This window comes from Onychostoma macrolepis, chromosome 08 (assembly GCF_012432095.1).
Source record: "Onychostoma macrolepis isolate SWU-2019 chromosome 08, ASM1243209v1, whole genome shotgun sequence".
Taxonomy (NCBI): Eukaryota; Metazoa; Chordata; class Actinopteri; order Cypriniformes; family Cyprinidae; genus Onychostoma; species Onychostoma macrolepis.
This window is the reverse complement of record NC_081162.1, coordinates 7,009,699-7,025,614: the sequence shown is the minus strand read 5'-3', so window position 1 is coordinate 7,025,614 and position 15,916 is coordinate 7,009,699. Positions and strand designations below refer to the sequence as shown.

The window sequence follows — 15,916 nt, the reverse complement described above, 5'->3', positions numbered from 1 at the left end:
TCAGCATATTAGAATGATTTCTGAAGGGTCATGTGACTGAAGATACACAGGAATAAATTACATTTTGAAATATATATATTCAAATGCAAAATAGTCATTTTGAATTGTAATAATAGTCCACAATATCCCAGTTTTTGCTGTATTTTTAAACAAATAAATGCAGCCTTGGTGAGCATATAAGAGACTCCTTTCAAAAACATTACTATTCAAAGGTTTGCGGTCAGTAGGACTTTTAGTGTATGAATGAATGTACAATAGATGTAAATGGTGGCAAAATAATTGATCTAAAATATACAGAATACATTCGTATGCACATGTGTATTTGTGTGTTTCTCTCAGATGACCAGGCTGAGCAGCGCTCTTGTCTTATTTGCGGAGACCGTGCCACAGGACTGCACTATGGCATTATTTCCTGTGAGGGCTGCAAGGGCTTCTTCAAGCGCAGCATCTGCAACAAGCGCGTCTACCGCTGCAGCCGCGACAAGAACTGCGAGATGTCGCGCAAACAGCGCAACCGCTGCCAGTACTGCAGGCTGCTCAAGTGCCTGCAGATGGGAATGAACCGCAAAGGTGAGCCAATACGGTCATATCTGTCACTTTGCTTAAATGCACAACTAAAACCAGCCTCAAGTGGTTTTGTAAGTTTTCAAGCTGGATTACCAGATGGTGGGAAACAAAGTTGACCTGGTCGACTGTTGCTGGTTAACCAAAATACAGCTTAAACTAATATGACCTTTCTTTTTTTCCCTTCCACAATAGAGATCAGCATGACTGGCTGATCAGCATTTACTAGCCAAACCAGCTCTGACCTGTCTGAACCTGCATGGAATTTCGAGCTTGTCTAATTTGGTCTTCTCAACAGGGACATTAATTAGTCATTGTATTGCTTATGGGCAGCATAGGTAGTTTGGAAACAACTACAATTGGTGGAAAATACATTAAAACAATCACCACTGCCCTCTAGTGACCATACCAATAATGCACAAGGGCTGAGCTAACAATGCGCTTGTAATTTAGATACAGTACATCTCTGAAGAAAAGAGAAAAAAAAAAAGCACACACTATAGATAACGACAGTCACAGATCATTTAATTTTTTACTGTTTTGGACTTTTAACAGAAATAATATACTATATAATATGTGAACCGAATGTAGTGTTTTTGGACAAGTGCCTGTTAATTGCAATTTAAAAGAAAATGTACTGTTTTAAATCTATATTAAATGCAACTAAAAAAACCGTTTTTTTGACATACTTAAGTAGGACTTAAGTATATCTTTATCTGTAATTTCATATTAACATAGTTAAAATAAATGTCTTTGAAATGTGGTTAAAGTACTGCTGGATATGCTTCATTTGTGGTAAACTAAAATATACTTAACTGCCATTTCTATTGAAACTGGTATGTCATGTATTTAATCATATTTGTAAATACATATTTGTAATGATGAAGTTGCATTTTAGTACATTAAAATATATTCATTTTAAATGTAAAAGTACATGTGCTTTACTATGTTAGTCAACACATCAAAATTAGCGTACATCTTTAAAGCATGATAAATTATTACAACTAAATCATTTTAGGTGAAATGTTTAATTTAGCATTATTATAAAGTGCACTTTTCAAAGTATGTTAAGAAGTATAGTCGTAAAAGTGTCTCTCTTTAAGTACACTTAATTGGCCTTTTGTTTAATTCATATTATATTATCCACAAATACAGTTTTTTTTAAATATACTTTAAGATTTGAAGCACACTACAAGTACACTCGATACAATAAAGCACACTTTTGGTGTGTTTTAAACACAAATATAACACATTTAAGCTGTTTAATCTCATTTAAAAAATTGAACATTAATTAACTAAATTATACTTATTAATAAGCTATTTAAATATTACATCTTTTAAATCTGTTGTTGCCAGTTTATAAAAGCAAAAGCCAATCTGAAACGGAACTTTACAGTGATTTTTACCACTGTTTATGCACTCAGCAACAAGACTTATTTGTGGACAAATCCTTCAGTGGCTTATTGCATTTACTGCATTATCTAAAGATTTTTAGACTCAGAAAACTCACATAATACATAGCAATCAATAGCAAAGCTCATCAATACATAGAAAATAATTAATGTTCTGGCCAAAGAATGTTGTCAAAGTATGAATTATCGAGCAACATTTCCAATCCACCTTCTTCTGTACTTCAGATTCTTGATTCTTAGATTCTTTTTTAACGTCTGCATTTCTTCCCCAAAGTTTTTATGTCACTGAAAGCATGCCTTAATTGTTTTTTTTCTTCTTTAGCGGTTAACATCTAAATCGCTTTCATGAGGCATATACAAAGTAATTTTTCTGTCATTTCCATCTGAATGCTGAAAAGAGGCGAAGCATTTCAGAATGTCTCATCTCGAAGGTAAAATTCTTTTTGAATGGACATTCAGCTCATTATTTGGTTTTGTGTTTTTCAGCAATCAGAGAAGATGGCATGCCGGGAGGCAGGAATAAAAGCATTGGTCCTGTACAGGTACCCATAACCCCTCGTTCGCTTTCATCACACCAATACTTTTCTTACAAAACAAAATCGACTTCTCCTGTCTAATGCAATGCGATCCCGTGCCCTGATCTCTGTTCTTTGCCGCTCGTCTATACTTATATTTCACTTCATTAGGACTTTTTAAAAGTCACAAATTAATTACTCCCTGCTCCACCATTCATCTCAAGCTTCTCATCGGTCTTTTATGTCTGTCGTGTCCACAGCGTATTAAAGCAGCCGTGCTGTTTGCGTTCATGCCCTCTCCAGGTGTGAATGGAGGAAATAGAGCTGATTAGTTTTGGCGCAAATGAAGACGAGCGGAATAGAATTCTGGGATAAATAGCCCAACGTGCCGATATATGGCCTTGTGACCTCAGCGTAATTTAAAGATGTTAATTTCATTAGAGGAGTTGCTGTTCTCAAGGCCAGAGCACCGTTGAATGGATTGCTTTGTCATTCTTTGCATTCATTGTCAGCTGACCTCATAAAATCATTGTGTTTAGCTGTTTTTCTGCATTTGCATGAATAGCAGCGTTAGGCGAATGTGTTTAATTCTCAAATGAGGAAATATGTTGTTTTGTGACCCTCGACATGCCTAATAATCCAAAACATGGCCTTTGGTCTGAAGGTTTGTGTTTTTATAGATGTTAAATGTAACTTTGCCTCATGTTTCTCTGCTGAGACTATTAGACTTAAGATCCCATTAAGTACATTCGGTGAGCGATATTGCAGCGTTTACCCTGATGAGCCATATTTATTGTGTTGTATTTGACAGGACAAAGCGGGTATACATGTTTAGCTTTGTTGGTCCATATAGCGCTCTTGTTTGCACCTGATCCCAGCACTAGAGACTGCCATCGTATTGACTCGGCCTAATTGCCTCCGGAACACACAATAGCTGGTTGCTTCACCTTACACAGAATAAAGCACTGTTAAAGATGGCTTGAACCCATCAAATGTATTGAAAAAGGACTTTTAGTGCACGGCCTTGACTTAAATGCTGGTTTGTCTCTTTCTGTCATATTTGTATGAAGCGAATCGCGCTTTGTATGCAGTTTTTACAAAATGTCTTTCTCCGGCTGCACCTGTCCTATGGTCTATATTGACTACAGGATAAAATCGACAAACTCTTTCACATTCTTAAAGGGATAGTTCACCCAAAAAAACGAGAATTCTGTCATAATTTACTCGCTTTTTGCTTGTTCCAAACCTGTGTGAGTTTCTTTCTTCTCTTGAGCACAAAAGAAGATATTTTGAAGCTGACGGTAGCCATTGACTTCCATAGTATTTTTATCCATAGTAAGCAATTAAATGGCTACCGTCAACTGTTTGGCTACCAGCATTCTTCAAAATATCTTATTTTGTGTTCAGCAGAGGAAAGAAACATATACAGGTTTGGAAAAACTTGAGGCTGAGTAAATGATGACAGGAGAACTATTCCTTTAAGGTGTGAATACATTGTATATACATGTTGCAGGCAAAAAGGTCCATTGTCTATTTTAGTGTAGTGATTTATGAAGCACAGCTCACACAGAAGACACTTTCCTACCAAGCTGCTTTTTGTTGGTCAACATGCAAAATCTCCGTGAAAAAAATCTTTCCCAAATTTCCCCATCGCGTTCCTATTGAATCTACACAATATTCCCGTAAATGTGCTCTCACATCTTACTAAATATTTTGCACAGTTTTAGAATTTTGATGAAAATTTGCAAATCCTTGTGACCAACTTGAACCTGTTGCGAAATCTGCACGACAAAATCTTTCTCCCTCACACCATGTCCTAACTAGCTGCGACACGCACAATTTCTATTTTAGAAACGGTTTCTATTTCCGTGACGTCGAGGCTGGAGCAACAACATACTAACTATATGAGACCGTAGAAAATCTCAGGTGATTATGGGCTTTATTCAAAGTTGAACGTGTCTAATGTGAGTTTGAATATAATTTTGTGTGACCTTATAGCCATACTGAAAGCAACATCAGATAGTTTACCTCAGATCCTGAAAATAAATGTAAGCAAATATGTACAACTGGTAACTCAATGCAAACCAACGAGTGTATTCCATAACAAAGATGGTATCCGTCACTCAGTATATACATTTTATAATGTTAAAAAGGTTTAATATTTATGAATTAGATTAATAAATCCATTTTATTGCAAGTGCATTGCACTTCCAGAGAGAGCCCGCCCACACATGCTTTTGATTGGTTGTGATTAGAGCTGGGCAACAATTAATCGCGATTAATCGCATCCAAAATAAAAGATTTTGTATATATAATATGTGTGTATTGTGTATATTTATTATGTATATATAAATACACACACATGCATGTATGTATATATTTAAGAACATTTTATGTTTATATATTAAATATATATATATATATATATATATATATGTGTATATATATATATATAAAATAAATTATATGAATATAAATATATACATGTAAATTAGTGCTGTCAAGCGATTAATCGCATTTAATCGCATCCAAAATAAAAGTTTTGTTTACATAATATATGTGTGTACTGTGTATATTTATTATGTATATATAAATACACATACAGTATACAGTATATTTTAAATATTTACATGTATATATGTATATTAATATAAATGATATTATATATAAATCTATTTAATATATAAACATGACATATTTTTTCGTAAATATATTCATGCATGTGTGTGTATTTATATATACATAATAAATATACACAGCACACACACATATATTATATACACACAAAACATTTATTTTGGATGTGATTAATCGCGATTAATCATTTGACAGCACTAATGTAAATACATTCAAAAAATCTCTCAAAAAATATCAGATTTCTGATGAGGAGATCGAGCGGATTATGTCTGGACAGGAGTTTAAGGATGATGCCAACATCCCGGAACACACTTGGGGAAACAACGGCGACAGTGACCATAGTTCCCCTGGCAATGGCGTCTCCGATGGGAATCAGCCATCACCTGTATCCACACTTTCATCCAAGTGAGTATTCCCTTCTCCACTGCAAAAGCCGCAGTTTGTGGGAATAATTCACAAAACGCAAAAGGACAAATTTACGGATTAGATTACTTTTAGATTTTTAGATTACATATTGGATTACAAATTTAAATTACAGGCTTTAACTACAATGAACATTCCTTTGTATTTGCCTCAGATGCATTAAATAAAGTGTTCTGCACAAAAGTACAATGTATTGTAACCTATTTTTCTTTTCTTCTTCCTCTTCCTTTCCATTTCTTTCCCACACAGTCGCTCTGTGGAGCTGAATGGCTACACCGCTGCTTTGAGGGAACAGTACATTGGCAATGCAATGGCCCAGCACTACCAGTTCCTGCCTCACCTGTTTGGATACGCCGCCCAGCCTCGGAGTCTGTACCCCCAGAGTCATACCCTCATCAGTCAGCTGGTGGCAGCAGAGGAACTGGCCCCACTGGGCACACCCATGCTCATTGAGGACGGGTAAACATTCATTCAAAAGCCATGCGGGTTGTCAATCATTTTACAAATCTTTACAATCATAAAATGTACAAATCCTCACGTAATGATCCTTTCTCTTGCGCAGGTATCGGGTCACTCAGGTAGAGCTGTTCGCACTATTGTGTCGGCTGGCGGATGAACTTCTCTTCAGACAGATCTCCTGGATTAAAAAGCTTCCTTTCTTCTGCGAGCTGTCCATCGAGGACTACACACGGCTCCTGAGCGCCACCTGGCAGGAGCTCATCCTGCTGGCCTGCCTGACAGTCTACAGCGCCCAGGTGCTGGGCGACCTCGCCAACGTCACCGACAAATACACCCCGTCAGACGACGAGCTGCAGAGGTGAGGAATGTACAGTTTATGTCACACACGTTTTATTCGCTCGTCTATGATATTCGAACATGTTGCTGATCAGTTTGGATCATTAATAAGAAACAATACAGTGATTCATCGGATATCGCTAATAAGAATGGGCCTGAGAAATATCTCCTTCCTGCTCTTCTGTGCATGCAGGGCTTGTTGTGATCCCTAATAGTGTTAAATCACGGTAGTTAGACTGTTCTCCATGCTTCAGGTACTCTCAGGCATCTCTGTACAGAGGTGGAGACCACTGTGTGTGTGTGTGTAGGTGGGAGAAAGGCAAAGCAAAGCAGACATGTTATGTCTGTCTGTCTCTCCCTGTATTCTCTCTATCTCCTCAAAAAAATGTGGCTTTTATGTTTGTAATAAACCTTTTGAGATACACTGTTGCATTTTTAAGATTTTTTAAGTTTTTTTTTTTTTTTTACAGATTAGCTTAATCAGTACAACAATCTGAGTGAAAGGATTAATTCAATTTGATATAATGTATATTCGTAAATGTTGTGTAAAGTAAGTGTTTAATTTAATTTTTTTTTTTTATTTAATTGTTTAGATTTCTTTTGTGTGTGTGTGTGTGTGTGTGTGTGTGTGTTTTTGAAAGAAGTCTCTAATGCTCAGGTAAAATAGTATTATGATTTTTTTTTTTTTTCAGTTTTTTAACAGCTTAATCAGTATAATAATCTGAGTGAAAGAATGAATAAAGTTTTATACAATGTATATTTGCAAATATTGTGTAAAATGAGTGTTTAATTAATTAATTTTTTTTTAATTGTTGCATTTATAGATTTTTTTTGTGTTTTTGAAAGAAGTCTCTAATGCTCACTAAGGCTGCATTTATTTGATCAAAAAATAGTAAAATAGTATTATTATGAAATATTATTATAATTTTAAATACCTTTTTTTCTATTTGAATATATTTCGAAATGTAATTTATTCCTGTCATCAAAGCTGAATTTTCAGCATCATTACTCCAGTCTTCAGTGTCACATGATCCTTCAGAAATCATTCTAATATGCTGATTTGCTGCTCAAGAAACATTTGTTGCCATTATCAATGTTGAAACAGTTAAATAGCTTAATATTTACAGCTTAATATTTTAGTGGAAACTGATATACTTTTTTTTTTTTTTTGCATAGAAATCTTTTGTAACATTATAGATGTGTTTAGATTTGCATTTCGGTCTAATTCCAGGCCCTCGTGCACATTTCTAGAGCTATGATTAATATACCTGTAGCCTGACAAGTGAAATACTAGTGCTGACATGGAGGAGGGGAGTGTTTGTGGTGTGTGTAAATTAGTCCGCAATCACCTGACCTCTGAACCATCTCTTCTTGATCTCCTGGGTAGATTTACTGTTGCATGCTGGGCGGAAATGCAGGTCTGAGGTAGTGAAACATTCCCATTTACTGTGCAGGTTCACGCTGAAGATCATGACCTACCTTTAAGGAGAGAGTTCAAAGAGTCTGGAGTAATTAAAAGGAGTGCAGCAGATAAACGTAGAGACCGATTGGTTTTAGAATAGAGTGACAAAGGCAGAGAAAAGCACTTAGACTGAATGGTGCTGGTACGTCGTGGCATGAGTTCACTCTTTAGTGATGGTTTTATGGAGTAATTTATCCTCAAGATACACCTCATGCTGTGCTTTATTGCTTTAATTCTTATTTTATTTCTGTTATTACACCATTCATGTGGTCTCCCACTCAAACATATTCTTATTATCTGATTAGTAACATAAATTAATCTCATAAACTCTGGTTTAACAGCTAAGAGGATGTACACAAATATAACCTCAAAGGAAATGGAATCAGATGATAGACCAACATTTGTCACAGGTTTATTAAACTCACATGGTTTCATATTTCATTAAATTCAAATATTACAATTACATTCATATTTTTTCATCATATAAAACAAAATTATAATAATTTTTTAAAATGTGATCATTCAAACACGTAGTTATGAGTTATGTTACCATAAAAATCAATTAAATTCCTATTTTCACAGACGTCACATTGCTAAAATGTAAGCTACGTGTCTGATTTATTTCAGTATGAAAGTGGTTCTGATTAGAATTGAACATTTCAGTTTCAGTCTGGGTTTATTCTGTTCATTCAGTCATAAAAACAGATCTCTGTCACATGTAATGGGGAAAAATGATTGATGATTTTAGTTAAATTTTTTGAAGTGATTTAGCTGTCATGCTGGCTCAGATCTGATCTACATATTGTTCTGATCACATCAATGCTGTCAATGCAAATTGGATCTTGTTGACGCAAGTGTGAGGTCAGGTGTTAGACCTGTAGTTGATTGATGAATTGTTTGTGTGTGTAGTTTCAGTGAGGATGGGATGGAGGTGATGGAGAAGCTGATCTATCTGTTCCGAAGTTCCATCAGCTGAAGGTCAGCAATGAGGAATATGCGTGCATGAAGGCCATCAACTTCCTTAATCAAGGTAAAACAGCAAGTATTTCCATTATAATACAATATTACATTATATACTGTGTGCTGATGCACTTCTGACTGGGCTGATTATTGATCATCTTATGATAATCACTGCCTAAGCACTTAAACAGATCTTCAGAATCAACAATAATAGAGCCATAATAGTATAACGACATGAAAAGCAAATGTTTCATTTTCATATATTTCCGGCATCATAATGTTTCTTTGTATGTGTCTAGATATCCACGGTCTGACCAATGTGACCCAGCTGGAGCAGTTGAACAAACGTTACTGGTACGTTTGTCAGGATTACACTGAGTACAAGTACCCTCACCAGCCCAAACGCTTTCCCGAGATCATGATGTGTCTGCCTGAAATCCGCTGCATTGCAGGTATGTCCAAAAACAACACATTTAAGGACAATCCATTTAGTGGTCAGATATCACCCTTCTCCCCTCGTTTTTCAGGGAAGTTGGTCAACATCCCTTTGGAGCAGCTCCCCCTGCTGTTTAAGGCAGTATTGCACTCCTGTAAGTCAAGTCTGAACAACTTCAGGACAAGCTCCTCCCCCTGTGTGACAAAGGGTACCGCCCCTGCCAACTAGCCCCTCCCCCTTGAAAACACCCTCCCCATCTATTGCACGGGGGTGGGGTGTTATCTGGGGGTGGGGCTCCCGGTATCCTCCTCCTTCTCCTCCTCTCATGAATGTGACAAGAAACTATTTTATGCATTTTGTTTAGATTAGTGTTGTTTTTTCTCTCTATTTATTACCAGACAGAGCTGAATGTATGTTGATCCACACTGTGCACATGCTCCTTTTCAAATGAAAATGCACAAAAAGCGCAGTGGATTTCACACGCTTCAGTCCAACTGCGATATGTGACGTGTAACCACTGATAGATCTACTACTTGGTTTTATTTTATACCTCTGTTCACTTTCTGCCGATAGGGACAGATAAAGGAATTGTTTTATTGAAAGACTACCTCAGGAAGAAAACGTTTCACGTGCTCTCTCTCTGTTTTGCGATGCTCCGGGCCGGTAACGTCGACACTGTGCCTCGTGTTTGAGAACATCTTGTCATTTCTTACGCATTTGCGGTGCGCTGCAGTTCTCAAACACACGCTTGGTAGTCACGTAGCTTTATCTTTCTACACAAGGCTGCGATGGAGAGCGTGATTGTTTACACAAAGGAGAGGTGTACGGGAATGTTTCACAATCATAGGCTGGGGACGAAACGACAACAGAATATGTGTGTTAATATTGTTGATTTCTTTCTTTTTTTTTTTCTTTTTTTGACCAAAGTGTTATGCAGATTTGGAGGGAAGTAAGCCCTTGTTGAAAATACGAGAGACTTCTGGGGAGAACAGCGGTTTCCATCATCAAACTGCACACTCCACATGGTTTGCACTCAGTCCGGCAGTCAAATGTGGTGTATTGGCTTTCTTATTTCAGAAAAACAATCTGTTCCTTAATTTGGAGCACTCGTTGAAGGATGTAGAGTTTGACCATGAAGTATTTATCAGCATTCAGACAGAATGATTAGCATTAGCATCAGATTTGGTTGCAAAGTTCTCAAATTTGTCCCGCCAAATGCTCTCGAACTAAAATAAAGGGCATTTATTTGAGTTCAGATGGAGAGAAGTGGATTTCCTCGCAGTCTAGTTTCCACTGGTCTGCTGCTGGTTCCTTCCCTCACGTTTTAAACAGGGTAAAGTTACTGTTTTTGTAATTCACTCGCATCTCTCTCTCAGATATCGCAGTGCTGATGTACTTGTAGGTTTAGTAGTTTGTAGTATTCTGGACATTGTAGGTCCTTTTAGATGTTTTTTTATGTTTTGATTTACTGTTCTGGGGAGTGGGAAGTGTTGTTTTGAAGACTATTTTGTTTTGGTTTTGAGTATTACTGTAAACCCGATTAGAGAAAAAAAACATGACTGAGATGCTAGCTAGTCCGGTTATAACGAGCCATCTGACGCCTTGGAGGTTTTGTCAGTGGATTGTGCTCGCTGTAACTCTCTTCATTTCAGACATTCCAAACACGTTCGATATGTGTCGTAATGTTTACATATTTGCACCAGACAATGACAAAGAGGCCCGTACCAAAGACGCAGGTTCAGCCTGGTAACGGCCCATCTCAAGTGCAGCTAAACCTCGGTGGCAACATTTGGCGTTGTGTTGTTTGGTGGACGCTTCACATCTGTCTGTATGCCGCTCTGCGTGTCCTTAATCTTAAACGTTTCATCCATCCCACAACGCATTCGTTTGTGTCCCTTCATTCGTCGTCGTTTCATTCTGTACGTCGTTAACTGTGGTAGATATCGTGACTTTTTTCTTTTCTCGCGAGGGCTTGTTTTGGAGTGTGAGCTAGCTAAATGTCAAACTAAACTCTGAATGTGGTGGAAGTGTTTAAAAGCTCTGCGAAACTGTGCATTTGTAAGCCATCACCCACATCAGAATAAAGTCGAAGGTGGAGATATATCGCAAACCACGCTGCTATAAACACCAGCCCTCCTGAGTTTCTCAGACCAGCATCTCTGGAAGAAACTCTCTAGGAATATCCCTCTATTTGAACAGTTTTGTTAATCTGGCTTTTGAGGGAAGCTTTTTGAATTCTTTAAAAGAGCCACACTCCCCATCTACGTATTTTTTGTTTTCTGTCGTTCCTTCATATTTTACAATGTGTCCTCGTTTGTTTCTTTTTATGCATTTTTCATTGAAACTACCTCTTTTGTGTGTCATCATGTAGCGTGCTTTCATTAAGGAAAAGTATTAATCGTTATTTATTGGTTTCAAAGCACCAGTGACCATGTTTCTTTGTCCGTTTCATATGCCATTCTGGAAACTTCAGAGTTAATCATTTTCATCATTCATATTCCGTCATTGTCTTAAAATAATTCCTAAAATAATGCCTGATAGACATCAGATGCTGCATATTTACCTCACTCTTCAATGAAGACCATTTCTCAGTGCAATTATAACATGTGAAATGAACAGTATTATATTCCTAGTTGTAAACACTGTTTGTGAATTGTTTTCATGAAGAATGTATTTTTTTGTCTATATGACTTTATTATTATTTCTCAACTGTTTACAAGCTTTTTTGTCAGTCCATTGTAATCATGTTAATGCTTTGACACTTTTCAGCCAATCAGATTTCTTTCTTGATTGTTACGGGTATGCCGATTGGCTATTGAAAGACTATCATGGTGCTGTCAGTTTTACATAGCCAGGGAACTTATTTCAGTCTTGTACCAGTTCTCTTTGGGATTCTTCTTGATCCGGTGGGAATCTTATTAGAAGAAACATTGGTGAATGTTGGGGCTTGAGCAAACCATACAGAGCCAGACGAGAGGTTTTGAAACATGGGTGATATCTCAGGGAATAGACACGCTCCTGAAAACCCCAAAACAACTCTAGTACATGCTAAATTAATTTGTATTTGTCTTTGTATTGGCATCAGGCGTGTTGTTTTTGGGAGCGTTGTCTGAGGTGCTTTTCCTAACCTGTGTCACAAACCTCTTCTTCTGCTCCTCTGACTTTTACTACCTGTGAAGAATGTGACCCATATGTGTTATAAAGCATGTTTAGAATGTTTTAGGACTTGAAACCAAATAAATGTGAATCTTATGCAACTGTGAAACAGTGTCTTGTCATCTCTACATGTTTTAATGTTGAGCTTTGCAGTATGAACCATAAAGTATTTCATGTATCGCAAATATGCAAATTGGTGAGGAATGTTTAATTTATATGTTTGATCATCTTGTAACTAAAATAAAATAAAACAGCTTATCAAATTGGCGGTGACTTTGGCCTGTCCCATCTCACAGGTCTTGATCTTAACTGTTTGTAATAAATACAACAATAAATGATTTAATAATTTAATATAATTTTTTTTTATATTTAATTTATTTTACAACAATAACATTATATTTAACATTATGGTTAAAAATGGATATATGCACAATAATAATAATAATAATAAATTTAATAAATATTATAAACTATCAAGAAATGTGTAAATACAGTAAATAATGAATATAGAATGTATAGGGGGAAAACGGAGCAGATATTTTTATATACAAAAAGCTATACAATGTACAGGTGCATCTCAATAAATTAGAATGTTGTGGAAAAGTTCATTTATTTCAGTAATTCAACTCAAATTGTGAAACTCGTGTATTAAATAAATTCAATGCACACAGACTGAAGAAGTTTAAGTCTTTGGTTCTTTTAATTGTGATGATTTTGGCTCACATTTAACAAAAACCCACCAATTCACTATCTCAACATCAGAATACTTCATAAGACCAATAAAATAAAATAAAAACATTTTTAGTGAATTGTTGGCCTTCTGGAAAGTATGTTCATTTACTGTATATGTACTCAATACTTGGTAGGGGCTCCTTTTGCTTTAATTACTGCCTCAATGCAGCGTGGCATGGAGGTGATCAGTTTGTGGCACTGCTGAGGTGGTATGGAAGCCCAGGTTTCTTTGACAGTGGCCTTCAGCTCATCTGCATTTTTTGGTCTCTTGTTTCTCATTTTCCTCTTGACAATACCACATAGATTCTCTATAGGGTTCAGGTCTGGTGAGTTTGCTGGCCAGTAAAGCACACCAGCACCATGGTCATTTAACCAACTTTTGGTGCTTTTGGCAGTGTGGGCAGGTGCCAAATCCTGCTGGAAAATGAAATCAGCATCTTTAAAAAGCTGGTCAGCAGAAGGAAGCATGAAGTGCTCCAAAATTTCTTGGTAAACGGGTGCAGTGACTTTGGTTTTCAAAAAACACAATGGACCAACACCAGCAGATGACATTGCACCCCAAATCATCACAGACTGTGGAAACTTAACACTGGACTTCAAGCAACTTGGGCTATGAGCTTCTCCACCCTTCCTCCAGACTCTAGGACCTCGGTTTCCAAATGAAATACAAAACTTGCTCTCATCTGAAAAGAGGACTTTGGACCACTGGGCAACAGTCCAGTTCTTCTTCTCCTTAGTCCAGGTAAGACGCCTCTGACGTTGTCTGTGGTTCAGGAGTGGCTTAACAAGAGGAATACGACAACTGTAGCCAAATTCCTTGACACGTCTGTGTGTGGTGGCTCTTGATGCCTTGACCCCAGCCTCAGTCCATTCCTTGTGAAGCTCACCCAAATTCTTGAATCGATTTTGCTTGACAATCCTCATAAGGCTGCGGTTTTCTCGGTTGGTTGTGCATCTTTTTCTTCCGCACTTTTTCCTTCCACTCAACTTTCTGTTAACATGCTTGGATACAGCACTCTGTGAACAGCCAGCTTCTTGAATGAATGTTTGTGGCTTACCCTCCATGTGAAAGGGTGTCAATGATTGTCTTCTGGACAACTGTCAGAGCAGCAGTCTTCCCCATGATTGTGTAGCCTAGTGAACCAAACTGAGAGACCATTTTGAAGACTCAGGAAACCTTTGCAGGTGTTTTGAGTTGATTAGCTGATTGGCATGTCACCATATTCTAATTTGTTGAGATTGTGAATTGGTGGGTTTTTGTTAAATGTGAGCCAAAATCATCACAATTAAAAAAACCAAAGACAAACTACTTCAGTCTGTGTGCATTGAATTTATTTAGTGTAACCCTAATTTTGATCATTTTAATAAATAATAAGTGTGTTAATAAGCTAGTGTTCCTGTGGCTCAGTGGTAGAGCAAAAAGGTCGTGGGTTCAATTCCCAGGGAACACACATACTGATAAAAAAAGTCGCTTTGGATAAAAGCGTCTGCTAAATGCATTACAAAAAAAGTGACATTCATAATGTTACAACCGCCCAACATTATAATAACATTTAATTTAATAATAATTTTAATATGTATTTCATTAATAATTTGGTCCTTTTATACGGTATGATGGGAGGACATGTATCATTATTAATTTATAATTCAACCCTGTTTCCAAGTCGTATGAAAAAATACCAAATGTTTTCTTTACATGTAATTTTATTAATAAACCAAAATTTGGCCCCAAACGAATTCATAATTTTCAAACGTCTTGTTTTTATTATATTTAATTTTTTTTTAAATTTATACATTATTACATGTTGATACAATTTTGATCAAATTGCTAATTTAGATGATAAATGGATGTTTAAATAATCTTTAGAATGTTTATTGCTGGAAAATAAAATCATATAAATGAGGGTTTTATGCCGTTTAGATTTCAGACTTGCAAAACTTAAACCGTATATGACATAAAAAGAAGCACAGAACGGTTCATATAAAGTGTAGTCTGATCTTATTTAGAAGGACGATGATGGTCTTTCATGAGCTTTTTTATTTATTTATTTATTTTTTAGGCCCTATTTAGGACACTATTCATGTTCTGTTCCCACTATAAAAACAATCTGTAATTTTTCATCCAAAATGTGATTGTTCTGTATTTTTCTAATCTCCTCCCTTCAGGTAGTACTGATATCATTTTGTCCTGTCCTTACAAGTCAGCAAATTCTGTTCCTCACTAATAGAGATGAGCTTGACCCCATCCAGTCAGTGGCTTCCCCAGTTTGCTTGTGCCAGAGACACTGGAGTTTCATCATTTAAACACAAACAGACCAATGGCACCTCCACGAAGGGTTCTCATCAATCCAGCCCAAACTAAACTCTGCATGTGTTGCACAGAGAGTCCATCATTGCAGAATGAACAATATTTATGCACTGATAGTGCCGCCTCACTGAGCTCAGGCTTGTCCAGGTCATGTAAACACACATTTGACAGAGAGAGACGACTAACCGGCCTCACTGACTCAGCTGATTTTGAAGTTTGCAAATAATACCCATCTCTAATATAATGATTATGGTTAAGTTGATATTCTAGATCAGGGTTTGCCAAACTGAGGTTCACACAGAAACTGCAGGCAGTGTGTGATTTGAAGAAAAGCTAATAATTAAATCATAAAGAAATGTAAATAAATACAAATACAACACACAATATTTACTAAAAAAGATTTTCCATTTTCCTTTTCCATTAAGGGGCAATATTTGACCCCTGGAAATGATTACCATGGACTTTTTTTTTTTTCTTTTCTTCTTTTCCTTGTGAATACAATTTTTATAATTACCT

The 15,916-nt window shown here is 36.6% G+C and overlaps 1 protein-coding gene across 1 annotated transcript in view; it reads left to right on the top strand.

The window, feature by feature from the left end:
• nr6a1a (nuclear receptor subfamily 6, group A, member 1a) overlaps window positions 1–12,469 on the top strand; it is a 99,584-nt gene extending 87,115 nt beyond the window's left edge. Inside the window, 9 exon segments of the mRNA XM_058784938.1 lie at window positions 340–570; window positions 2,463–2,518; window positions 5,367–5,533; window positions 5,801–6,010; window positions 6,114–6,368; window positions 8,718–8,764; window positions 8,767–8,838; window positions 9,068–9,220; window positions 9,296–12,469. Of these exon segments, the coding sequence (XP_058640921.1) occupies window positions 340–570; window positions 2,463–2,518; window positions 5,367–5,533; window positions 5,801–6,010; window positions 6,114–6,368; window positions 8,718–8,764; window positions 8,767–8,838; window positions 9,068–9,220; window positions 9,296–9,432 (1,328 nt within the window). The 3' untranslated portion in view covers window positions 9,433–12,469.
• The last annotated feature ends 3,447 nt before the right edge of the window (window positions 12,470–15,916 follow it).